Source organism: Vanessa cardui, chromosome 2, assembly GCF_905220365.1.
Source record: "Vanessa cardui chromosome 2, ilVanCard2.1, whole genome shotgun sequence".
NCBI lineage: Eukaryota > Metazoa > Arthropoda > Insecta > Lepidoptera > Nymphalidae > Vanessa > Vanessa cardui.
Genome location: NC_061124.1, coordinates 8,274,065 through 8,301,104, shown reverse-complemented (window position 1 = coordinate 8,301,104; position 27,040 = coordinate 8,274,065). Strand labels below are relative to the sequence as shown.

Genomic DNA, 27,040 nt, shown 5'->3' with positions numbered 1-27,040 from the left:
TTACAACATACTTAAAGATGTCTTGTATGTTGTTTCAAACTTTTATAAATGTATATTATGTATGTATATGTATGTGCATTACAACTATTGTACGACTTGTAAAGTGCCACGTCAAAATGACATATTTCAAGTAAGCAGTAGGTGACACTATGACAGTATGTGAGATTGATAAACATTCAAATGTCGAAAAGTCTTATCAATAAACTTAATTACAAATCCAATTGAAAAAGTTTTCGTCTTATAATTTCGTTTAGCTAAAATTAAACCAGCTTTAAATAGAGAGATAGTGGTATGGTTATAAAGTTTTTCGCTGGTCTAAGAAATGGAAACTTTGTATCACCAAACGAGTCAATTAATTCAGGAAACTTCTCAGTTGTTCCACAAATTAGAATTCGAACCAGATGGGGAGAAAATAGAGAATGATATTCAGTTAAAAATCAATTCTATAAATGCGTAAGTTTCCTCTTAAATATACATAAGTTAATTTGAATAATCAAACTACTTGTTAACGCAATTTGAGTAATAGACTATTTATTAAACAATGAAGTTCACAACTAATTAAATAACAGGTAAATATTTTTAAATCGCATTTTATATTACATTTCAGAAACTGTGAAAAATTGGATATTTTGGTCTTCAAAACTCCTATAAATCAAAGACCAATGGCTAAAATGAGAGTTGATCAGCTTAAATACGACAATAAACATATACAGGTAAATTAAATTAAAAATGCTATTTTAACTGCTTTAATTTAAACTGAAGGTGAGAATTATATTCACCAATTATTCTGTATATGACATATTCTTTCTTATAACGGTATTTGGTTATTGTATCCAATATTGTAACTTATGTCCAGTGAAATAACTGTCCTTTTCATCCTATCTTGCTACTATTTATTAATAGTATTTACTTTTTTAAGTTTTCTTACAATCATGTCTATTAATATATATTTGTATTTACATAATATTTCTATAAAGTTTGGATGTTTAATTATTTGGTCACTAAAATTATAAGAGTAAAATTTCATGTTTTTTAAATTTCATCAATATTGACTTTTGAGAAAGTATCTTTGAATATATTATCACAATTTTACAATGTTTTGATAATAATTAATTAATAATTATAAATAGGATGTTTATATACTTTCAGGCTTCATTGATTAATGCCCAGAACAAACGACGTAGACGTGAACAAGAGAAGGCAGAGAGAGAAGAGTTAGTGAGTAGAAGGTTCGGGCACGACCACACGGCTATAACGGTTGACTACTTGGCTCAAGAACAAACCTCGTTGCAACATTCACATAGAAATGTCGACGAAATGTTACACACAGGTTTGACACCGGCTTTACTCATTTATGTGTTTACTTTGTGCAAATATATCTCCTTAAATAGAATCTCATTCAACATTTTCTATATTAATTTTAAAAGAATTCCCAAATATGTATTATCCATAGTTATGATTATAATTTTTCATCACAAAACTTAATATTAATTCGCATCCAAAGCCCTTAAATTATTAAATTATATTGAAAATATGTTTTCAAGTCTAGACAAAGAAAAACATTATAGAGACATTTAACAATAATAAAATTACTCTTAAGTATTCAGAAAATTAATAAAAATGTAAGGCTTGAATTAAATTGGAATTAAAATTTGTATATGCAATCTTGCAGTTATGTAAGTTATTGCTATAAAAAATGAGCAAGTGTATATGTTACTAGTTCCTAGTATAAAATTTCAAATGATTCAGTATTAAATTTAACTTATAATATAATAAAGGGCGGAGAAAGAACACTTAATACTGCATAAAGCCGAATTATATATAGAAGTGGTGGGTTTGAATCCAGTTCTAATATATATCATATTTTATCCATAATTAGTGAATAAAATAAAGAAAGGGTCCCTTGTCCTTCCTTTGCTTCTCATGCTTCATGAATCATAGTAAATGTTATCATATTCAGTTCAGTAACTTGTCCGTGAAAAAGTAAACGAAAATCAGTCAAACAGAGTTATTTTATTTTTATTTTGACGTAGTTGAGGTAATGGACTAATGGTGTTTTGTTTGTATGTTCTAACTTACCGCTTACTTAAAGTAATCATATCATTGCATCGTTAAACTCATATGTGCTTAAAGTGATGTTCTAAATGACTTAGGTAATGTCGATAGTTTTGTTTTGTTTTTCGATTATATCGAGTAAATCGAAATTTAAAAGCAATATATGATGTTGAAAACCTACGTATTTTAAAAGAGGTTGAGTTCGAAAGAGTCCACTACTATTCGTGTCTAGTTTTTTTTGGTTAGTATTAACATTTATAAGGTTTAGGCTATTTGACTGGCTTTTAAAATCTATGTTATATTATTTAATAGAAGTTAAGGAACCCAGTAAAAATTGTTTTCTTTATTTCTAGTACATATTTGCCGAAAAATATCATATTCAATATTCCATATTTAAATAGCCCGCGAGAACGCTACTTGGACAATATGGCGCTGCAATGGGGTCGGTGATTTCACTTGCTTGTATTGTAATCTGTGGTAAATATAGTAGACAAACAAGGTTAACAAGCCATTGACTTCGTCATAAGCGCGGCCAATCAGGAGCGTTTTGTGTCACGTGACAGACGTAGAAACAAAAACCCGTTTCTAAACTTATAATATGTGTTTTTGATTAAAAAAAAAACACTTTTTTTTCCGCATTGTCAAATAGTCTATTGAAGACGGTCAATATAAATATATAAGTGTAATAATTTTATAAGTGTTAATTTACGAAGCCGGTTAAACTCCTGAACGCAGAATTTAGCAAATCATCGATGATAAGTTATTGCACAGAAATATTGTATATTTTACATTTACAATAATATAAGTTTTGATTCTCATCAATGTAAGTTATCCAGTCAGCTTCATATTTATTATAGTTATTACATATTTATAACCATACATTATTCTTGCTTTCCTTAAATCTTAAATTATAAAAAATTATGCGACGGAATCTGAGTTATTAAAATTATTTTGCAAATTAAGTAGATCAGGATGACAAAAAAACCTCTACTAAATAATATAAAATGGTTTTTAAAAACCAGTCAAACAGCCTATTGTTATATACGTCCTTCCTGTCAGATTATATAAGCATTCATATACAGGATAGTCAACATATTATACAAGGATCGACGAAGTCGATTATCTAAAACAGGATTTTAATAAAAAAATGTCATAGAGCAATAAACTAATTAATAAACTATGACCAATCGCGCGCATTATCTATATATTATAGACAATATTTATTCATATAATATTTCACTGTTATTGTCACTTTGTTTATTAAACATTTTATTTTTAGTCTGGTAACATTAACATTGACACATACTCGTAATGGCGGGAAAATTGATTCTGGTAAATGTATAGCTGTGTATCGAGTAAAATATTATTGAATTTTTTTTATTAAGTTTAATAAGAAAACCTAATAAATATTGTTTTTAATTTATGAGTTAAGACTAAGTCCTTACAATCATTCAATCATATCGCCAGACTAATACTACATTTTAATGGGAACCTTTCGGAATAGATCTCTTTTGATCTAAAAATAATTTTGTTCAACTCTGTATATGCTAGAAAATACATATAAATATTAACAACCAAGTTGAGAACCTCCTTCGATTATTATTGAAATTAAATCATTTACATTGCGTAGGTCCTTCACTTATACCAATAGTAGAATGATTAAAAGTAAACAAAATTTACATTTGCGTATTCCACAGACAGTTTTTCATAAATATATCTTTATTTTATTAATACAACACTATTCCACTTATCTAATTACTTTAATTTTACGTTCAAAGTTTCGATAACAGCCTCGATAACAGCCTACCATTGATTATTATTATAAATCTCTATTATACCTTTTTTAGCTTTTATTCTGACGTTGAAATAAGTTAAATATTAATAATAGGGTTGTAGGGAAAAAAAGTCGAAATAGCCCAGTGGTTAGAACGCGTGCATCTTAACCGATGATTGCGGGTTCAAACCCAGGCCTCGTGCTCAGCGATGAAGGAAAACATCGTGAGGAAACCAGCACGTGACAAATTTCATAGAAATTCTGGCACATGTGTATTCCACCAACCCGCATTGGAACAGCGTGGTGGAATATGTTCCAAACCTTCTCCTCAAAGGGAGAGGAGACCTTCAGCCCAGCAGTGGGAATTTACAGGCTGTTGTTGTTTGAAAAAAAAATGTTGTTATCAAAATAAATATGTATTTATGTTTAAAAAACTTGCTATTTAACTTCGGTATATACCACTATAATTGTATTATTATTGTATAATTGTATACATTAATGCGGAAGTTAATAGTTGACTATTAATATTGGTAGGTTTTAATCATTTCCTTATAAATAATGTCGAGCGTCACATTACTTCGCAGTTTCCTTGCTGAATTCCTATAATATAACGATATCGAAGCCTTTACAAACGTTTGTAGTTAATACGACTTAGTTAGAAGTAATATTTATAACATCACGTTTTCCTTGGATTCAAGTGACATTTACTTTTAGTTTCATTGCAATCGGTTCGCGGAAGACGTTTTTAATGTATTTATTATAATTCAACGTGATGTTGTCTATACTATATAGTAATGTTATAAAGTCGACATGGCCCAGTGGTTCGAACGCGTGCATCTTAACCGATGATTGCGGGTTCAAACCCAGGCAAGCACCGCTGATTCATGTGCTTAATTTGTCTTTGTAATTCATCTCGTGGTCAGCGGTGAAGGAAAACATCGTGAGGAAACCTGCATGTGACAAATTTCATAGAAATTCTGCCACATGTGTATTCCATTGGAACAGCGTGGTGGAATATTCCAAACTTTCTTCTCAAAGGGAGAGGAGGCCTTTAGCCCAGCAGTGGGAATTTACAGGCTGCTGTTGTTGTTGTTGAATGTTATAAAGAGGAAAAATTTGTTTGCTTGTACATATTGTTGTATGTACGTGTAAATCTCCGGAACTAGTGATTAAATTCTTAAATAATATATATAAATACTATCACTATAAATAAAGTGAACACGCGCGAAGCCGGGGTGCGTCGCTAGTTATAATATAAAATAATTAAATTTGCTATTTTTTGTAATAAGAAAATAAATGACGTTCTTGTAAATATTTAATTATAAAATAATTATCTTTATTATTTCTATTATTAGTTTTTTATACATCAAATGTTGTATACTTACAAATTGATATACCGACAGCAAATATCTTAACAACAATAACAACAGCCTGTAAATTTCCCACTGCTGGGCAAAGGCTTCCTCTCCCTTTGAGAATAAGGTTAGGTTAAGGACAACATTTTCTACCACGATGTTCTAATGCGGTTTGTTGGAATACACATGTGCCAGAATTTTTATAAAATTAGCCAAATGCAGGTTACCTCGCGATGTTTTCCTTCACCGCCGAGCAAGAGATGAATTACAACAAATTAAGCACAAGAATATTCAGTGGGTTTGAACTCGCAATCATCGCTTAAGATGCATGCGTTCTAACCATTTGGTCATCTCGGCTAAATATCTTAAGTAGCCATTAAATTAAAAGCCTAGCCTTTTCACAAAGCGGCGCCGTTCAAATAATGGCCTAATTGACATTTAGGCAATATATTCCGTTCATAGAATCGGAAATATTGTTTAAACTTTAGAAAATAGATTTAGATTTTCCAAAAAGTCCTGAGGGTTTGATTTTGATGCGGTTTTTTTTAATATATAGAGTGATTCTAGAGGAAAGTTTTTGTATATGGACAATATAGTAAAGAAACACTGATAATTTTAGAATTTTGTAATGTAATGTCGTAAATAAACAAATTCTGTAGTATATTTAGTATCAGCATTGCACCCATGCGAAGCCGGGGCGGGTCGCTAGTCTATATATATACAAAATAAGTATTTTAATTTTCGTCAAGTCGAAGTACAATCATAGCGCATCTTGTCTGCCTAAAAACGATAAATTCAAGATCTATGTATAACCGTATGAAGAGACTTTCATACGGTAACATTTCGGTAACATAACGTTTTCATATGGGTACATAAATGAACAGTAATTTGCAAGGAAGATGAATAAGTAGAGTTTTGTGTTAACTGCTTGAAATGTATTTTATTTCATCTTTTTTTTCAATAAAATTTAGTCATCCCGACTAGGCCTTTATTCGCGTGCCTTCCGTGAGCCAATAGTGTTATATGTATTGACAATATGAACGTTTTAGGTAGGCATACATATGTTTTATTCATGTGAATTTGGTACGTTATACAATGATTAAAACAAAATCTATGTACTAGTTAAAATTAATATAGAACTCTTGATAAGGTATTTACGGCGAGTTAGATAGTTTCGGCATAGTAATGAGATCAATAATGTCGAAATTTCGATACGACAGAACTAAGTTAGAATTGGATTAATTACTTTAAATTAACATTTTATCTAAATTAGTAGTATTTCTTGTATACAAAGTTTAATACATTTTTATGGTAAGCCCTTGTGCGTAACTTAGGTATACGTAAAATATATTTATCAATATTTTAGTTATATAAAAATATCATTCACTGAAAATATCACCCTAAAAGATCAAATCTTTGTAGAGAACGTATTAACTGATTAAACATATATATACAGACTCAAATGACTCAAAAGTTTAAAATAAAACTAGTTATAACGGATTTAAATCGCGTATATTAATTATTTTTGGCATCCCGACGTTTCGAGCACTTTACAGCGTTCGTGGTCACGGGTAGACCGGGTAGTCTACCCGTGACGATTTAAATCCGTTATAACTAGTTTTATTTAAATGTGTAATAATCGCGAAAATTTTAGACAACATTATGACTCAAAAGTTGTTAAAATATTCGCATAATAAATACAGTCTGACAGTATCAAGATAACTTAATGTTTTTTTTTTTAATATTTTAGGTAAATACCTACTATCTCTTAGACTTAAACCCACAAGAAATTGTGTATTTTCGAAGCGATTTTAAGCAATGCAGCATTACTTCTTATCTAATTAAGAACTTAAATGCACTGTGATTTTAATATGACCCTTACATCATGTAATTTATATAAAGATTTTCGAAAATATTACATACATAAAAAGCTGTGAACGTGAAGTAATGATTTTTTTAAACTTTTCTCCGAATATTGTCCTCCTCGAAAATTGGTCGCCCTGGGCACTATCCTCGAGTGCGCCCTACTGAAAATAATTCGCTGTTAACGAATAAGAATACCCGCACATATATTTTATATATTTTCCTACATGTAACTCTTTATCAACAATAAGTACTTACAAAACATAAAATATTTCTTAATCCTATAAATTCGAATGTTGTATAAATGTAACAAATGGAATTCGGTTTTTCCATATACCATTTTGCAAAGATAATAATATGATTATAGAATATGTAGTGAAAAGGATATCGGATGATTGAAGCGTGGTAGACCTTTGTTAATGTCCGTCAAGATGGGTGCCACTCATACATCAGACACGTGGGTTGATGTATGAGTGGCACTCACGTTTATTTTCGAAGTTAAATATGTATGATTTAAATGGTAAGTGAGCCAGAATATTTAGAAGTACAGTCCTTAGGGAGTTAGATGTTAGGTTAGCGGCGCGATGACCCAGGGAAAGTGATTAATATTTCCTACAGTGAAATTATCTATAGGCGAAGGATATATCAGTTGAAAAGAGCGCCTGTATGTATGTCTTCCTAAATAAATTAAAACGAAACACATGATTATTCCATTTACTATGTCAATGTCAATAGCCTAAAGTAACGGCGTATAGTACGACACAACTTAGATGTAGCATCGGTAAAGTTCGTAAAACCGATCACATCCGAATTGAGGAGATAGTACGACACAAATTAGATGTAGCATCGGAAAATACAATGAAATGAAAATAAAACCGATTACTGCCGATTTACACGAACAATAGTTCTCTATCGCACCATTCCACGCTATTTGTTCCTATAGATTCTCGCGCCAGTTTAACCCGAGAAAGCAAGTGCATGTAAATCGACGTAAAAACTTGTAATATCATTTGATCTTATATATTCGTCAATTTGACACGTCACTGACGCGATAATCTATAGCGACAAATAGCCTCGAATGGTGCGATAGGGAGCTATGTCTATTGGTTGTGTAAACCGGCAGTAATCGGTTTTATTAAATTTACCGACGCTACATCTAAGTTGTGTCGTACTATAATTAATTTTTCAATGTCATCTTGGCGTTTCGGTTGTATAATTATAAAATAACCTATATGACTATAGATTTTGTTTTCGTGGCTACACTAGGAGACTCGGCCACGGAAACGTGTTACTGTGGATACGTTATTCGTTGAATTATATAGTATGATAATGTTCAGCTATAAACCTTCTTGGAAACACGCTGAATATAAGGGTAAATTTTATGCCAAATTATTCAGCGGTTTTTACGTGATGTGTGTTTAAAAAATAGCGATCTTTTTATAGATTTATATAGACAACAAATAAATAAGTTCAGTTTTATATGGAGAAAGAGTGCAGAAAACTTTATATTTATTATTTATATATAAATACACATAGATATTTAACACAAAATATTGATAGATTTTGTTGACACTATACAATAACATCATAGGTCATATGAAATAAAAAATCAGTAGCATCGAGCAACGAGCGACGGCTCGTTATGTTAAATAATTGTATTTTTTAGATATATCTATATTATAACATGTTTTTTTAAATATCTATGTATTAAAAATTTACATGAAAGCCTTGTTGAATACGAATAACACATAATTTAAAATTAGAAATTAATTTTAACAGTTTGTGCTTATGTCGATCACCTTAACCTGCGTGTGTCGTAAGAATTAATAACTACATTTGATACTTAGATACTTTTAAATTATAATAAATAATTCATAATTTGTTTACGAATCAGTAACCTTTGATCGGACCGCGTTGTCCTTCAGCGACAACGATATCACATATAATAAACTGCCTCTTCGCCGCGTATGTCTGTTTGAACGCGATAAAAACTACGAAACAGATTTGAATACGAATTTCATCAATGGAGCGACTTATGTCAGCTATAATTCACTGAGGTTTTGTGTAAATTGGTTGAATAATTTTCGATTTCTGAAGGAATTAAAGCGACTGGGATCATCTTTACCAGCGTGCGCTATGGAAACCAATACAGTTTTAAGTATTACGATACAAATGTGTTATGCAGATTGTTAAACTATTCGCGCAAAGCTGGGTAGGAAACGTCTACCATGATTGTAAATAAAAATATTTAAATAACTTTTTTTTTTCGGTACGAAGTTTGAATGGTTTTTGTTTCGATCCGACTCAGAAACGAGATATTCTTAATGATGTCATATTTTATTAAAAACAAAATATAAATCTATTTTAAAAACTGCTTGTATATTGGCGATCACTTCGAACTGAAGAAGATCGATTTGAATGTAAATTTTTCTTTCAGTTATAACGCACGTTAAGTATTTCTTATCCTTCTGGTCCTTGTTAGTCCGAAAAGTCGAGATGGCCCAGTGGTTAGAACGCGTGCTTAACCAATATTTGCGGGTTCAAACCCAGGCAAGCACCGCTTATTCATGTGCTTAATTTGTCTTTATAATTCTTTATAATTTTTGTTCTTAGTCTGAACCTACACTGAGCGATAAGGACTTGAAATTTTGAATATGAACCATGTGGTCATTTCATACATACATTTCAGTGTCGGTGCATATATATAAGATATGCTTATAATTGAAAGTTTTATGGAATTGAGTATAAACTTGCGTTACTCTCGTTTTAATATAATGCTGTATTATAAGATTATTAATTTATCTTAGATTAGGAGTTAGGTATACAACATGACAGGAACACACAAACGGATATCGGAACCCCATCAAACAATGGCGAAGTCGCGGTAAAAATTAGCCGAATTACACAGAGGTTGACCACCCACTCATATGATATTTTACCGTCAAGCAGCATTGCTAGGTATTGTTGTGTTTCGGTTTGAAGGATGAGTGAGCCAATGCTGGTGACGCATTGGCAAAGTAAGGAATGAGTAATATTTGTAACAGCGCCAATGTGTATGGGAGGTGGTGTCCACTTAACATCCGGTGGCCCATCTGTTGATCCGCCTACATATTGTATAAGTATATCGTATATAAATATGTTTGCTTATTTCGAATATACCGCGAATTAAACAAATTGGCTAAAACAAAAGCAATGACAAAAGCCATTGCTTTAAACAACAGTAAATAGAAAAGGGAAATGAAAATGATATAAATACGTTACTTATATATCCTTGGTAACATCTCTGTATGTCACATTTGAAATAATACGATACTTCAATTTATCTCTTCTAATTATAACGACTAAAGTGCAATTAAGATACATATCGATGTTCACGAATAAATACGAGATTATGTGATCTACGTGTGATATCGCGTAATTTATATGTGTGTGTAACTGTGTACGGGTGTATTGGCTATACACACAATAGCAATCTGATACTGTGTAAGAAATCTTTATATAGATACTACGTGTACGTTGTGACGTCAATATTCTAAATTAAAGCGGACGAAACTGCTCCTTATGTTATTATGTTACATATTTAAGCCTTCCCCGAAATACGCTGTATTGTCTGGTAAAAGTGTTGTGTATATTGGTTAAGCCGTTTTTTTAGTTGGCATTTAAAAAAATGCGTCTTTTATTACGGTCAGGACTCTAAAATGGAGATCTTGTAAATTAGATTGTTTGTTGATAATATTAATTTTATTATACTTTAAACTTTGTCTATTCATATTTCTGCATAAATGTGATCGTTATAAAATCGAGGGACTTAAAAAGCTTTGGATATCAAAACAATTTGGTTGATATTTATTCTAATGTTAATACTAAATAGTAGCCTCCCCTCCCGTCCAATATTATATGTGTAAAATTAATAACAAATAACACCCATCCCTCCTTAGTCTCGCAGTAATTAGCCTTAGTTAGCTCTGCGAGGGCGGTTTTATAAGACTGTCAGTTGGTTTAAAATAGTTTGCTAGAAATATAACAATACATAGTAATGATTTATCTGACATTTATCACCGTTTAATATGTTGACGTGACCATTGTTTTTTTTTCGTAATTACGATTGTTTGGAATTTTTATGGGCTTTTTTGGCATTTCCGCCTATTCTTGTGCGATAGGCAATCTATTATAGTATAAATGAGGCTTGCCAGTTATATTCTTAGTTATGTGTTATATTGTACCAGTTAGGCAGCCAACTATTACGCTGTCCAAGGCAATTGGACCACCTAATGCTAAATGCATTATCCGTAGACATTGGTGTTGTATAAATATTTTATTGCATCATCTAGATGCGGCCCAAAACTGGGAACTAAGATGTTTCTACTAAATTAGTTGCATTGGCTTATCCTTCAGACCGGAGGACAACAAATCTAAAATATTGAATATGCAATAGATGGGTCGTGCATAAAGCCCACTGCCCAACCAACAAGTCCTTGTTAAATATACGAAAACGCATTTATATAGCGTGTATATGCGTGTATTTGCGTATATATAATTGAAAATATCAACTGATCTCTATATCAAATATTTGATTCGCACAGCTTTCACTATCAGACAGATTGAAATTTACAAGTTGTTTGTTTCACTAAGTATACCCTTTACTTAACGTAAATAAAAAAATAAAAAAAAATTTGAGAGATTTTGCATTTGATTGGACGCTGCCTATCATTATTTTCAACTTTATCTTTAATTTTTCTTAAACACGAAGATGAGATTGTATGCTTTTTTGGAACCAAACAAATGTGTCGTGCATAACATAAAATAAAAACGCGTTTAATGCAATAGCATTCAAACAAATATTTTTGAAATCAAATTATACAATTAATTAGACTCAAAAATAACGGTAAAATGCTTGAAAATAATTCTATTTCACTAATGACGTCATTAGTGAACTTAAAAAACAGCTCCAACACAGATTTCTTATTACTTAATTTACCTCAGGCCAGTTTCGTGTTTTATTATTATTTATTTTAAATTGTTTTAATGATTCGTGACCACCTCTTGTTTAAATGAAACGTAAAACATATTGCTTTTTTAAAAACGTAAAAAAACAAAGTTAAATTAAGAAATGTTATTTATAAAATAATAAACTCTCCGATTAAATCATTTTAAAACAATTCGCTTAAAAATACTCCCTCCCAAAGTGTGTCGTAGTTATATTTATAAGACTACATGAAAAGGACGATAGAAGGCTGACCTGACGCCCAATCTTTAGGCAATCAGTTTCCTGCCACTGGCTGGTTAAAGTGCTTTATAATAAACATTGGCACTTGTGACATTTTAACTTTAAGAAATAAATGAATCTCTTTATAAATTTGAACCCGTTTGTCACAATAATTGCCATTGCGATTTGAACATAATATTTATCATATGTGACGTTAATATGGGTCAATATAGAGGCAAATCGTTACGTCACAGTTAAGTATGTTAAATTTTCATTTTAAACAGTTAGTATAGAAAATAGTTCACGTCACAAAACATAGCGATGAGAATCGTAATAATAAAAATACATATATATAATGTGAAACGTATTATAATCATAAAACCGCTTGCGGTCATGTGGCAAGGCCGTGCATGTTAAGCTCGTATTTTATAATAATATTATTTTATTTAAATAATTTGTACGTGGGAATAAAACAAAGTGCGCTAATTACGAACGGGTTGATTTATACAAAGTGCAAAGTGTAATTTATGGACTTACCACATTTTTGTTTGGACGCAGTGACTGAACTTGATTGACACACTTCACTTGTTGTTGAGGTAATTAATTTTCATATCGTCTCTACGTTGCAACCTTTTTATTTTCGTGTAACTTTGATTCACTTTTGATTAAAAAAGTTCGACAAATGTAACTTTGTTATCGAAATGTTGGATCAGATTTGAAAAGCTGCTCGCGAGATCAGCGCGCGCCTCGTTCTCACAACACCGTATAAACAACATCATAAGACAAATGCTTAATTATTTCTGAGTTGGAGTTAGTAAAGTAATAGTAATGTGCTGTAGATATTAAGTGATATTGAAAAAGTTCACGAATATCAACGTACTTAACAGTGAATTGTTATTGGTTGACAAAATACCTTCCAAATTATTTCGAATGACTTAAAATAACCTTGAAATATTAAATTAATATTAATTATTCATTAGGTTTTTAGAGCTATTCGCCTGTGATGTGATTTGTATTGGAGATAAAAGTATTTTCAAGACTTTTATCTTGTAATCCTCAGTTTTTAAACGTACTTTTTTTATTCAGTACAAGCTCTAGCTGAGTGCAATATTCTGCGAATGTCAGGTACAAAAGATAATATTTTAGATTTACACATCCTGTACATGCTTGTTTCTTTTTTTAAGTGATTCATGTTTTTTTTTAAGTGACGTTAAAGTATTTCCAGCCAATAAGATTGCATTTATTTATTATTGAAAACATTTATTGTAAACATATAGTGATATGTTTAATGAAGCATTAAACTATAATTGGTTTTCTATGATGAATTATACGTTTAAAATATAATCTTCTTGATAACATTTTTGAATGTTTTACTGACAGATAATCCACCCTATTCTGGGTCTAACAGGATGAAATATTGCAAATTCTTTATAGAACGTAGACGAGCACTAAGAAATTTCTCCAAAAGAGTTTTAAATAGATGATACATATGCAATCGGAAATAACGCTTCAACTTATGTACTAAAAGCCAGTCGTTGTTGTAGTGATTTTGTAAATTGACCATTCAAGAAGTGATTTTTTTAAAATGTAAGGCAGATGAAAAAATGGCCACTTGATGGTTAGTGGATTTTCGTTTTGGTTGTGCAAAATATGAGCCTACCATACAATGCTCAAACATTTCGTCATTCGTGCAAAAGCGCAAAAATATTAATATATTTGTTATTTATTATTATTTTTATTTTATATTGTTGAATATGTACGTTCTAAAAGCAATCAAGTAGGCTAGTTTAAGTTTCAAGTTTGTCTTAAATCGGTAAACAATTTGAAACTCCACAACACATATTATCCTCGTATGCCTCTTAACTTATCTTAACTTACTAACTTTTCGCCTTGATCTTAAAATAGATATAGATAAATTTATAATTACTGTCGTCTTTCACAACATACATAGCCTATCATCAAAACGACATAAGGCAAATTATGTGCTATAACTGTTGTTGAAATAGAGGTATAACTTTATATATTAAATAGTTTAGCTGGAAAATTAAGCATTATGACAAGTTTCCTTTCGATTGACGTATTCGTTTGTAGGAAATATTAATTAATAAATAAATAAACGTAACTATAATTTTCTCTCTATAATTACGGATTTGATATATCACTTCATCATCATCACATAGTATATAACAAAGTCGCTTACTGCTGTCTGTCCCTATGTATGCTTAGATCTTTAAAATTCCGCTACGGACTTTGATGCGGTTTTTTTTAAATAGAGTGATTCGCGAAGAAGGATTTTATATATAATACTTGAAAGTATAGTTTAACACTGTTAATTTTAGAAGTTTCTAATGTGATGTCGTAAATAAACAAATTCTATAGTATATTTAGTATCATTGTACCCGTACGAAGCCGGGGCGGGTCGCGATTAATCAAATATAATAATTATGGTAATCGCTAATCTAATTAAGTTGTCTTAATAAGCTTGTTTAAATATTTTATGTTGAAACACGAAAATTGTAATATTAATTATCACCGACTTAAAATCTATCTCCCGAGTATTGCAGGTTCATATCCTGTTGTTACACAACTCGTTCTATGATTTTAACACTTTAAGTGTGAATGTGGATATAATGACGTTATTATATATATAATATTGTAACTCTATATAAAGCTATATTATTATCTATATTAAAATTATAAACGCGAAAGTAACTTTGTCTGTCTGTCTGTCGCTCCTTCACAACCAAACCTTTGAACCGATTTCATGACATTTGGTATGAAGCAAACTTGAACTCCAAGAACGAAGATAGATATATGTACTTTTTTGCCTGACACATGACAACACCCTAAAATGCGTGCGAAGCCGGGGGCGACTGCTAGTAATATATAATCCTAACCGACATTTGTTTATTTCCAGGTTCAAATATTTTGGAGACGCTGAGGTACAACCGCGAAACTTTGAAAGGCGCCCATCGTAGGTTAATAGACTTGGCCAATACGCTGGGTCTCTCGAACGCTACCATATCGCTGATAGAACGAAGGGTTGCTCAGGACAAATACGTGTTATTTGGTGGAATGTTCGTCACATTGGCAGTGATCGTACTTGTGATCATATATTTTGTATAATTAGTATAAATATACAGAGCTTACTACAACCGCGGAAGGAGTACATACATTATATGACCTCAACATTGAACTGATGCAATAGCCTTGGTCGATATCCTGATTACTATGTGATATTGAATGTATAAGTAGGTATTAATCAAGAACATTCTGTAGTCCATAATATAATGGGCTATTAGCAAATCGCACGGGCTATGTAAATCTAGAATTTGTTTATAATTTACTCCTTCTGAGATTGCAATGGGCTATACAATAAACTGAATATGTATATAGCAATGTAATAAATTGTATTTATGGTTTGTATGTGTTTATGCTTTTTGAAAAGGAAATATTAAAAATATACGGTAATTTTTTTATTTGTTTAATTTGTTTCTTCTAAATGAAAATGTTAAAGTTAATTAATATGAAATTAATTCAATAAATTCTTACTGATAATTAAAAGTCAACTTATTTTTTGCAATTGTTTGCGATTTAAATATAGTAGTGTCTGTCTTTCGAAGTATGGTAATTTTAATTTCGACGGGCTGGCGGATTAACTAATAAATTAATTTAAGGAATTTTAAAATTGAATAAAATATTTTGCACTTAAGCGCGTGAGAAGTTCTACTTATTCGGCGTTATGAAAATTGTGTTAAATACATGCAAGTAATATAATTCATTATTATAATGACTTGATTCGTAGTGACCTGCGGAAACATCATAATAGAAGTTTAATGTTTTATAACGCACCTCATAAAGTATAACTTCAAAATATATCGAGAAGGGGTAACCTGGAACCGAATAGAGCCGATATAGCTGAATTTTTAACCGTAGATCGCGAGTTCAATCCCGGGCCACCATTGAGATTTTAGACTGATGTTTCGTAGATATGACTACATCTAACATGCATTAGCGTTAAATTCACAGCAGCAACTTATATAACTTACACATAAAGTAACGTAAGATAGAATGCAATGCGATGCGTCAATCAACCGGGCCTTAGATTTAAGGTTAGAAAATTCGGAGGTCACTATTTTGTTGTTTTGAATACTACATATAAGGAACATACCACTGACTCATCACGGGAAATTAGAGTTTGAAATAATATTTATTATTTATTCACCAAATAAAAAAGTATTTCTAAAAAAAAAAAATCAGTCATATTACTGGACGCGTTTGTCAGGATCGCAGCACGGCAGACCTGGCTCCTCGTGAGGGCAAGCAAAGGAAACGTCTTCTTCGGGCCTCGCCATGCAGGGTTGGTCGGGCGGAGGAGCCGTGCAGGCCTCCAGTGGAGGCATCGGTTTTTGCGGGTAAGCTGCAGCGCGCGCTGCTGCGGGCGAGATCAACGGCACCTCACGGCGTAGATTCTTAACCTTATCGTAGGCATCCGGTTGTAAACGCATATAGTCAGGTATCTAAAAGAGAATTAAATTGATATTTTATGTAATATATCTATTCCCTCAACACTATACGGAAGAATTAGGTCAGGCACTGTATTGCCAGTTTTACGTGCTTTTCGAAGAACGGGATTGTACTAAATGTGTATGAGTCGAGATGGCGCAGTGGTTAGAACGCGTGCATCTTAACCGATGATTGCGGGTTCAAACCCAGGCAAGCACCGCTGATTCATGTGCTTAATTTGTCTTTATAATTCGTCTTGTACTCAGCGGTGAAGGAAAACATCGTGAGGAAACCTGCATGTGACAAATTTCATAGAAATTCTGCCACATGTGTATTACACCAACCCGCATTGGAAGAGCGTGGTGGAATATGTTCCAAACCTTCTCCTCTAATGGAGAGGAGACCTTTAGCCCAGCAGTGGGAATTTACAGGCTGTTGTTGTCGTTGTTGTTGATTGTACTAAATACTGCTGAGAAATGCTAGATATAAAATCCGAAATACTAAAAACAATTTAAGCGTTCGCAAAAATTAGCCATTAAACAAGCGATGGTGTTATATATTATCTATAAATATAATTCCTTGACTGCTTACTGGTTTCATGCAAAGTTACATTTAAGTTATGAGTATTTTAAATGAGATATACATAATGACTACGTTCGAAGATATTTGGAAAGCACACAATATTCACCTCCTTACAATCCACGCCGTAAGAGCCGAGGTATCCCGGTAATTTAGGTTTAACCACAACTTCTTCGTCGGTCGCGTTTTGGAGTCGCTCACTCGGTATAATTTCGTACGGGCAGATATCTTTAGCACGACGCTCTGCACGTTCGTCTGCATTCTAATTATTTGATAAAAAACATTATTCTTATGAATATTTAATCGGTATTCTACAGTCCTGAGAATTTAAAAAATTGAGGAAAAGTAGATTCGATTATTATTTTATTAATACATTGGTAAAAAAAGGCGTATTATTCGATACAAGATTTTGTAGATGATAAAAAGGCGTGGAATTAATACCTGTTGACTTCCAGGCAAGATATGTTAATTTTAATAATTGTATTAACTAAAATGATTGTATTTTTTTTTAATGTTGAAAAAGAGTAAACTGAGTTTCTTGCCGGTTCTTCTCGGTAGAATCTACTTTCTGAACCGGTGGTAGCTTCACTTGAATAAAGTTTTTTTTTGATTTTTGATTATCTCTCTAACGGCGCCTCGTTTTTTGTAGCAGCAGAAAATTAAAAGGCATATAGTGTATAGGTGGTTTCTTTTTGGCTTTTAAGAAGTAGGTAAGCATAATGTTTTTATGGTAAAGGCAATAAAAAATATATATTATTATTACAAATTAAAGTATTTTACTTATTGATATCTTTACAATTTTACGGTCTAGATTGAACATACCGCATCCTTATATTTCTCGCAGAAATCCTCGTCATCATTATAATGTGGTTGTTGACCAGGCGGGTAGGTTATCTGCTTGGCGGGCTCTTGCCGCTCTTCGGGAGCCGGTCCACTGAAGCACACCATTTTCTGATGATCATCACGAGCGGCACTCGATTTCAGAATGCCCTTCAACGGCACTACGTTCTCGCATGGTGGTTTACTGTGGAAAAATATTAAAATAAACATTTCGATAATTTGCTATAGAAACTATGTATATAATCATTAACATTTAAGACAATTTTATTTTTGAATTAATCTCATTTATATTTTTGTTTTCAGTAAAAAATATAACCGTAATAATTTTTCATTTAAGTTGGGAATTTGTCGCGTAATTGATGCCACCGTTATACTTAGATATTTGCACGCAAAACGTACATATGTAAGTATGTTGCGTCTGTAAATACCTGACCCATTTTTCAAAGAGAAACACAGGAGTAACAAAAAATAGTATTTCTTATGATTTGGTGGTATCAGCTCGGAAGAGGTGACGTAGAGTACTATGTGAAATTACCTCAGTCTCATCATGCGCAAGGAGTCGTCGTAGGAGATGCGGTCCGTCGTCATGGGTGGTGTCGGAGGGCGGGGTGGTGAGGCGCTGCCTTCGACCACGTCGAGTGCGGCGAGGCAGCGCTCCATAGCGCTCGGCTCGGCCACAGCCGCCTGTCCAATCTTCGCCAAGCGTGCTCTTGTGTCTGCTGCTTGTTCTTCACGAACTGCCTCCTGATCGTGTTAATGTTTAAATATATATTAAATGAGGCCTATAATGTTCTTCGACATTTATTTTTAGCGCAAAATAAAGTAACTTAAGTCGAATTTTTGGAGTTTTGTTTTAATAATTATAAAATATATTTTAGTCGAAACAATTTCCAGAGTGAAGTTAGTATAATATTAAAAAGTATTCTTAAAATTTCCCATTAGAAGGCTTGGAGCTACATCCATCATGTTGCTACATTGCGGGTTATTTGATACACATTAAACAGAATATCATCAATAGGTACATGCAGGTTTTCTTTTACGATTTTTCCTCCCCACCGATCACCGATTTAATTATAACAAATGAATGCCTGGGTTTTTATTCGCAATCTTTGGTAAGTACTTTATGTGTTCGAGTCATTGATCCAATCCAATTACTATTTCTTCAAACATCTTACCTCGAGCTCATCCTTCAAATTGCCCTCCCTCATGTGGTAGTTGCGTATGTTATCAATGACTTCTTGCGGAAACTTGTCCGGATTTGCACTCATGTAGCGGTACACGAAGAGGTCGCAACCGACTATTTTGAAACGATGCTTGAAGACCGGAACTATGCCGCCTGAATTCAAAGTTATATATATACAAAGATTAAGACATGGTCACTGGTGAAGATGGAACAATTGGTGTTTACAAAAAGACTTTTCTAATATGCTAGAGTAAAACTTGAAAATGGTAATTCATAGTAGACGCGATCTGATAATAGCTGTTAATCCAGAATGCAGACAAATATATTGCATATGAATACCCTATGTCAATCAAGGAAAAACTTGAAAATTAAGTGGTGATGCTGTCTTGTATTAAAAATATGCAGGCACACAGAAAAAACTATAAATAAAAATAAGATACACCAAAGACACAGTGACATGTCTGGAGATAGAAATTTATTAGTAAAAGAAAATTATGGAGACATTTAATGTGATCAGCAATTGACGCGTCTAGGGGATAAGATCGATTCCCTTAATATACGGTAGGTATATTAATGCGCCCGTCCGCTGTTTTCTACTCCCTTGTGTGTGCGTGGCGTATATGCTACGTTGGTACATAATATTAAAGCAATGAGACAAATTTACATAGTATTTATAAAACTATATTTTTAATTGTTTTTAGTACTAATTCGTTCAAAAACCGTTATTTTCGATGTTTGAAAACTGCTGCGCGTAGTGTGTCATCACATTTGAAATACGACTAACGAATTTATTACTAATTAGTTGCCCGCGGCTTCACTCGCCTTTTAGAGCCTTATCATGTGTTAGGCAAAAGAGTAGCATATGTCCTTCCTTACAGTTCAATTTTGTTTCATAACAAATTATATCAAATTCGATTCATTGGTTTGGTAGTGAAAGTGCAACAGACAGAGTTACTTTCACATTTATAATATTAGTATAAATTGAAGCGAAATAATATAATATTATAATAGAGTCGAGATCTTAACCGATGATCGCGGGTTCAAACACAGGCAAGCACCGCTGATTCATGTGCTTAATTTGTCTTTATAATTCATCTCGTGCTCAGCGGTGAAGGAAAACATCGTGAGGAAACCTGCATGTGACAAATTTCATAGAAATTCTGCTACATGTGTATTCTACCAATCCGCATTGGAACAGCGTGGTGGAATATGTTCCAAACCTTCTCCTCAAAGGGAGAGGAGGCCTTTAGCCCAGAAGTGGAAATTTACAGGCTGTTGTTGTTGTTGTAGTTGTTGTTGTTGAAGCGAAAGTGTTTGAATATATCATAATAATACTCAATGTAATGCACTATGAGTTTAACCGGGTTACTATACAATAATATCATACAATACCAATACCATATAATATGATCAAATGAATAGACAAACAATAGAGCAACCAAAACGACAGCAGTAAACCATATGACATATGAAAAATAGGTTTTACTTATAAAAAAAAATCTCAGTATTTCAATTTTTTAACATAATTCTCTTATTGATTTTGATTCAATTGCATGATTTCAAGTAATTTGATTAGGTTTTATTACATGTAGAAAATATTCCTAAATAATTCATAACAAGAGAAAAAGAGTAATCAATGAAAAATACATTTTCGTATAAATTCATTGGTTGGTCAGTTAAAGTGGAACTAAGTTTTAAAAAAATAGGGGCGATCAGGGGCTTTATGTATAAAATTTGAGTTCTATAATATTTAGTATTTTTTCTCCCCTGGTAGGTTTTCCGTCAAAACATTCGCGTTCAAGTCTCGTGAACAAGACATTCGTAGATAATGTCCAAATATCGATCTCCGCCAAATAAAATTAAAAAAACATGGTAAATATCCCGTTTTAAATACTTGTAGTAATAAATCAAATATAGCTATGTTAAATTGTAATGTTATATACATAAATAAATGATACTGACTCCAGGATCCCTTCAACACGCCGACCGCATGTACCAACCTCTTTCAAGCAGGATTCAGTGTTTTTTTTTTGTTTAGCACTTTAAACATGTGCAGCGTAAATAAAAGAATAATTTTACTTTCAAGGTTTTTAAGTTATACTAAAATACAAAAAATAATAGTAAACAGCCCGCAAATATTGAACTGGTAGACAAAGGATTCTTAAAATCATAAATTTAAAAATAATGTCAACTCCACACTACTAGAACAATGAAGGTTAGTAGATGAACCCTCAGGGATTGCATCCCAAAAATGTGAAAACTGGCGCTGCTTCTAATTTGAGCTTATGATGTTCTATTGAATAAGTTATGTCCGCCATATTGGTACTGGTGGTGGTATTTCCTTATTAGGAAATTTATTAATAGTGCATTAAACGTTATTGCTTTTCATGCTATTTTTTTTCAATACAAACTTTTAAAAGTAAAATAGCAAAATCGTGTGAAGATTATTTTTTTTTAAATAAAATAGCCACAACAGTTCTTGGAAGAAATTCGTTTTACGTAAAATCATGTAACGACAAAATAATATGACCAGATAATATATTAATTTTAATGACTCTGTTTAGGAGCCGACGATGTTTGGTAACAATTAAGAGTTTTGTGTTCAATCGATAAAAAAATACAGAAGTAGAACTACTAAAAAAAATCGAACATGCAAACATCATGTACTTATGTAACATACATATTACATACATATATGTAATGTATGTATCCTCAATTTTTTCAAAACGAGTAGAGTCGAATTTCAACCAATGAGCACTTAGCATACCTTTATTTTTGTAAAAATATTTCACTGATGTACTTGTACGTTGTACTTTGTAATATTGTTGCATATCCGTGTACAGTAAGAATATGCAATATTACATTCTTGTTTTTATGTTCAACTTATACTTAGAAACTTCAATAATGACCGTTATTAACTAAAACCATTGTCTTGATAATGAAACAAGTACATAATTATGTGTATTTATAAAAACTGTGTATTTCTTATCTATGTCATGTATGCAATGTGCATTAAAAACATATTCAAATAATGTTCTTATGGTAGAAAATAGAGCAGTATCTAATTTTTAATCAGTGGCGGCGTAAGGCGTGGGCAGTGTGGGCCAACGCCCACGGCCTTGGGGTGCAAAGGGCCTCCCACCCGAATTTTTTAAAAAACAAGGGCCTCACAAACTCTTGCCCACATTAAGATTCTTCTTCTATCTTACGCCGCCACTGTAACAAACAGCCAAGGCCTCCCGCCCGAAATTTGAAAAAGAACAACATACCATTGGGATCAGACTACTGGAAAACAAACAAGGGCCTCGCAAACTGTATCTTGCCCATATTAAAATTCGATCTTGCGCCGCTACTGCTTTTAACTTTTATAACGTCGGCCATCGAGTAGAGATTAACTACTTACTATTATTTCGTTTATATTATTCTCAAACAAAAGATCCCACCAAAAACATTAAAAGTAAAAAATGCCAAGTCTCTCGATGCATTCTATCCATCGTAAAATGTTTTGAGATCTCATAGAAGCCCAATCCTATTCAAATTATTATGTAGTTATAAATCAACATTTAGTAATTGTATCAATAGTTTTCTTTATATAATAATTATAGTGACTTGGCAATGAGCACAAATTAAAAGTTGCTTGCTGCTGCTTAAATCCTAAACTATTAATTCAATTGGCATGTAATTTCGAACTTAAGCTTGTTCTAATGCCTACTATTCGTCACCGAAAACCCAAACTCCTATCTTTAACCACGTCCAAGATATAGGGGTGGCGAAACAGCAGCGAAGCGCTTCGAGAAAAGATGGTACGGCCGTGCCTGTTTTGCTCGAAACATGGCTTGGGCACTGCCATGCCCCCAGATTCGCTCTAAGTACACCTTCTTCAAAATAGTCAATACATTTTTATGTTCTCTTCAAATCCAAATTATATTATAGGTACCTACTCTACCTAATTTTAAAATATCTTTAAAGATCAAGTGGCATCACAACTATTAAATGATAATACTTCCAGATTCAAAGATCAAGACGTATCTAATTAGTTTTAATCTTAGTTTTCAAAAGAAAATTAATATCATATGTTGCAATATCTTTTAACTTCTTATGGGAGGGTGAACCGTCTCGCGGCGCCTGTTATTTTTTGAAAGCTACAATTAGTGATAGAACGTCAATGTTCAATACTAAATTTATTTATTTATTGTGAAAGTTACACCATCGACTTTATATCACTAAACACTTAAAAATAAAATTTAATATGGGTGACATTCAAGGTGATTCACACGTGAGAAGTACACGTGTTCTTATATATGAATATAAGTTTAGTTATTCTGACAAACAATTTATTTATTTATTATTATTCATTAACATTATTTCCGGCACTTCCTAAGATTAGCTCGTAAATATTGCCTGTAGTACTCGATTAAAAAAAAGGATATTTCGAAATAGAATCATGAAATTGACGAATAAATAACTAGTAAAACGTGTGATCGTATTGTTAAAACCTGACTTATGTACGCGTATACTGAAGTTGTTGATTCCTACTAGATTTATATTGAACATAATTACAATTTTAGGAGGCACGATGAGTGTATCATTGTTTATGAAACCTGTTTGAAAAATAATGTAGCATACGTAAGTAATGAGTAAATTAACTAAGTTCAAATTAACGACTTAACCTTATCATCAAATTATAAATGCATGTGGCAGGTGGCGCATTGAAAATGTAAGAAATGGTTAATATTACTTAAAGCCCGATAGTCTATAGTCCGTGGTGACCACTTACCATCAGGTGGTTCTGCACGTCCGACTACCTATATCATAAACGTATATCTGATTTGGAAGTATTAAGCTAAATGACAAAAAGCTAGAAACACGCAACAGCAATATGCATTCATCTATTATTATTAAAATAAGATTTATTGATTAAAATAATTAAATTAAATTTGTAATAACTATCATTTCGAAATGTAGATATGTATAAAGAAGAAATTATAGCCAAGACGTGATGCCAATTTAGTGCGTGTAAAGATAATGTCTAAAATTATAATATTTTCCATACGAAAATAGACGTATTTTGAACCGTTTCTCTGAATAAAATGGATTTTTATTATTAGTGTTATTTAACACGGGATATTTGCCGTGTTTTTTATTTATATTTGGTGGTGTTCGATATTACGACATTGTCCACGAATGTCTTGTTCACGAGACTGAAGTTTGCGGGTGAAAATAAAAATGTTATAACATAACAATTGAATTAATTTATGAAAGTAAAACTTACCGATGTAAAATCTATCTGGTGTATAGTAAGTAGGGAAGTTCGGGTCCGATTCTGGCGTTTGTAAAAGCATTGATTTCAAGAACTTTCCCTCTCGTATTCCTGAATTACGGCGCGGTATTTCACCAATCTTCACGGTACCGTCTGCGAGACTGTACGAGAGGACAAACTGTCGGCCCTTGTCCTCTGGGTGTATCCAGTCCAGTTCACAGAGGTAGCGTAGGTACTGAATAATATATAACATATATGTTTTAATAAAAATGTCATTTCTCTTTTTATATAATAAAGATATAGCAATCTTCGATGTTCACGTATCACATACGTTTATTCGTGTATACGTTACGAAATATTGTTTGGATTTAGAAATGTATGTTAAACAAGGGGATAAATATTTTTTTTCCAAACAACATCTAAACATATAACTATAACATCGTGCTAAATTAGTTTTTTGTGAGTGCGATGTGTGTTAACATTTTTACAAAATGTTCAATAGCTTGGAGATGAGCTTTGACGTATAGCAACACTGTTTTTACTTTGTTTTCGTTTTGTATGTCATCATTACAATGGATTCTGTAGAATAATAAATGTTTGTCTTTACAATTTTTTTTTTAATTTTGAATACAAGTGATTGCGTATTTTAACCGTTAAAATATTTAAACGTAAACTCGTAAGCATATAAACATTTGAAGTTATATTACACTCGCTTCCTAAATGTATTTAGCTGGCAGGGTGTAATGTCGCAAGCGCAATATTTCGTCTCTCGGAATATTTCATCTTGTAGAAGCAATTATGTGAGATATTATAATATCGTAGTTGATTCAGAACTACATACATTGTGTTTATAAAGACAAGGTACGATTTAATTGTATTCAGAAATGGATTACAGTTGCGAGTTTCGCGTCTGACTTCAGTCGGATGACTCGACTTCACGTGTAGAGAAATTAGTTTGTATTGATGTTACGAACTTCAGTTCGATAGATAATCGAGTAAAGTATTAAAGAACAATTTAGCGAATTCATATTCAAGAGTTTTATTATTATTATTATTCGAATCAAATCAAATCAGAATATACTTCATTCAAGTAGGTTTTTACAAGCAAATTTGAATCGTCATTTAACAACTATAGTGAGCGTTTCAGGAAATTTAACTTTTCACCGAAAAGAAAAATTGAGTAGCTACTTTTTGTCAAAATTTAAAAATACAGTATTAATATAAATATAACATCAATCAATGCTATATAATTTGACCGATGAAATGAAAGAATGATTCTTATACTTTGATCATGTAATCAGTGCTTACCTTGTTAGCATTAAGGTTGTATTTGATGACATCTTTGTGAGGAGCCTTAGGTGTAAGACCGTAGCAGGACTGCAATGTGTCCTCTGGAGTGCCGATACCAATATGAGGAGGAATACTCTGTAAAAAGAAATGTAATCTATTTAGTCTATCTAGACTATCATAGTCTAAATATATGAAATATAATATAAATATAGCATTTATACATCAACTGGCGCTGGTCAAGAGTTACTCTTTTTTATATCTTGGATAAGTCACAGTCACTTACCTAAAGAGTAAACAGACAGTATATTAATTTGGCACATATAGTAAGGAAAGTAAAGTAAGGAACCGTAGAACAATATTTGCAATATTTTCTAAACTTTCGATGAAATAGCTAAATTTTGTGACATCACAATTTTATTCGTATTCCATGTTAAGGAATCAAAAAATGATTTCAATTATATTTGATTGATGAATTAATTATTTCATTGAGAGATTTTATCATTTATTAATTAATAAAAAGCCGATCGTCAGCTTTCAATGATCCTCCCTGTTTCCGGTTTTTTCTTATACATATGAACCTACGGAGGTGAACCTGAGCCCGTAAATTTATTTACGGCTTCTCTGAAACGAGTACTTTAGGTCCTAAATGATTCGAAAGGACTTATGTAATAATAGTGATTGTCGGATATACCTGCGTCCAATGATGTTCTAGTAAACAGATATGTTATTAACGCGCAAAAAGTGAAGACTAGAAAACGTCCCAATTGGAACGTTTGCCTTTAGTCATTTTACGTTGTAATACGTCATAATACATCATAATTACGTAGTAATACGTTTTGCGTAATTAAAACATCTAGTTATCCCTTTTACTTATTGTTTTTATCAAGCTATCCTTTTTACTTGTAACGAAATGTAAAATAAACGGTCCCCGGCGTGGGCACACTTTTTTCTGTTGTTTAGTATGGGTATAACATATCTGTTTATTAGAATATCATTGCCTGCGTCGGATTGGTCATTAGGTAAAAAAGTCTTAGATAGGCAACACAGCCTTATGTTTTCATCGGTCCAGTTGTTTCTAATCGTCAAAGGGCAACACACAGTCAGGCAGTGTTATTTTTATATATATTGA

At 32.2% G+C, this 27,040-nt stretch overlaps 2 protein-coding genes across 2 annotated transcripts in view; one reads left to right on the top strand and one right to left on the bottom strand.

Moving 5' to 3' along the window:
• Window positions 1-120: 120 nt before the first annotated feature.
• LOC124540264 (probable Golgi SNAP receptor complex member 2) lies at window positions 121-15,728 on the top strand. The gene is made up of 4 exons (XM_047117734.1): window positions 121-453; window positions 608-713; window positions 1,150-1,330; window positions 15,171-15,728. The coding sequence occupies exons 1-4, from the start codon at window positions 323-325 to the stop codon at window positions 15,377-15,379; spliced, it is 627 nt and encodes a 208-aa protein (XP_046973690.1). The 5' UTR covers window positions 121-322; the 3' UTR covers window positions 15,380-15,728.
• A 772-nt stretch (window positions 15,729-16,500) lies between these two features.
• The window catches only part of LOC124536204 (EF-hand domain-containing protein 1-like), a 78,569-nt gene continuing 68,029 nt past the window's right edge, over window positions 16,501-27,040 (bottom strand). The window contains exons 9-15 of the mRNA XM_047112693.1: window positions 25,930-26,046; window positions 24,634-24,856; window positions 19,354-19,514; window positions 18,714-18,922; window positions 18,161-18,362; window positions 17,448-17,600; window positions 16,501-16,773 (exon numbers count right to left, since the gene is read on the bottom strand). Of these exons, the coding sequence (XP_046968649.1) occupies window positions 16,519-16,773; window positions 17,448-17,600; window positions 18,161-18,362; window positions 18,714-18,922; window positions 19,354-19,514; window positions 24,634-24,856; window positions 25,930-26,046 (1,320 nt within the window). The 3' untranslated portion in view covers window positions 16,501-16,518. The remainder of the gene's footprint in view (window positions 16,774-17,447; window positions 17,601-18,160; window positions 18,363-18,713; window positions 18,923-19,353; window positions 19,515-24,633; window positions 24,857-25,929; window positions 26,047-27,040) is intronic.

What these genes read in the sequence shown, in the direction of transcription:
- LOC124540264 (XM_047117734.1), top strand. Translation starts at nt 323, where the DNA reads ATGGAAACTTTGTATCACCAAACGAGTCAATTAATTCAGGAAACTTCT. An exon ending in ACGACAATAAACATATACAG is followed by an intron (nt 714 to 1,149) that starts GTAAATTAAATT and finishes ATATACTTTCAG; the next exon opens with GCTTCATTGATTAATGCCCA. An exon ending in CGACGAAATGTTACACACAG is followed by an intron (nt 1,331 to 15,170) that starts GTTTGACACCGG and finishes GTTTATTTCCAG; the next exon opens with GTTCAAATATTTTGGAGACG.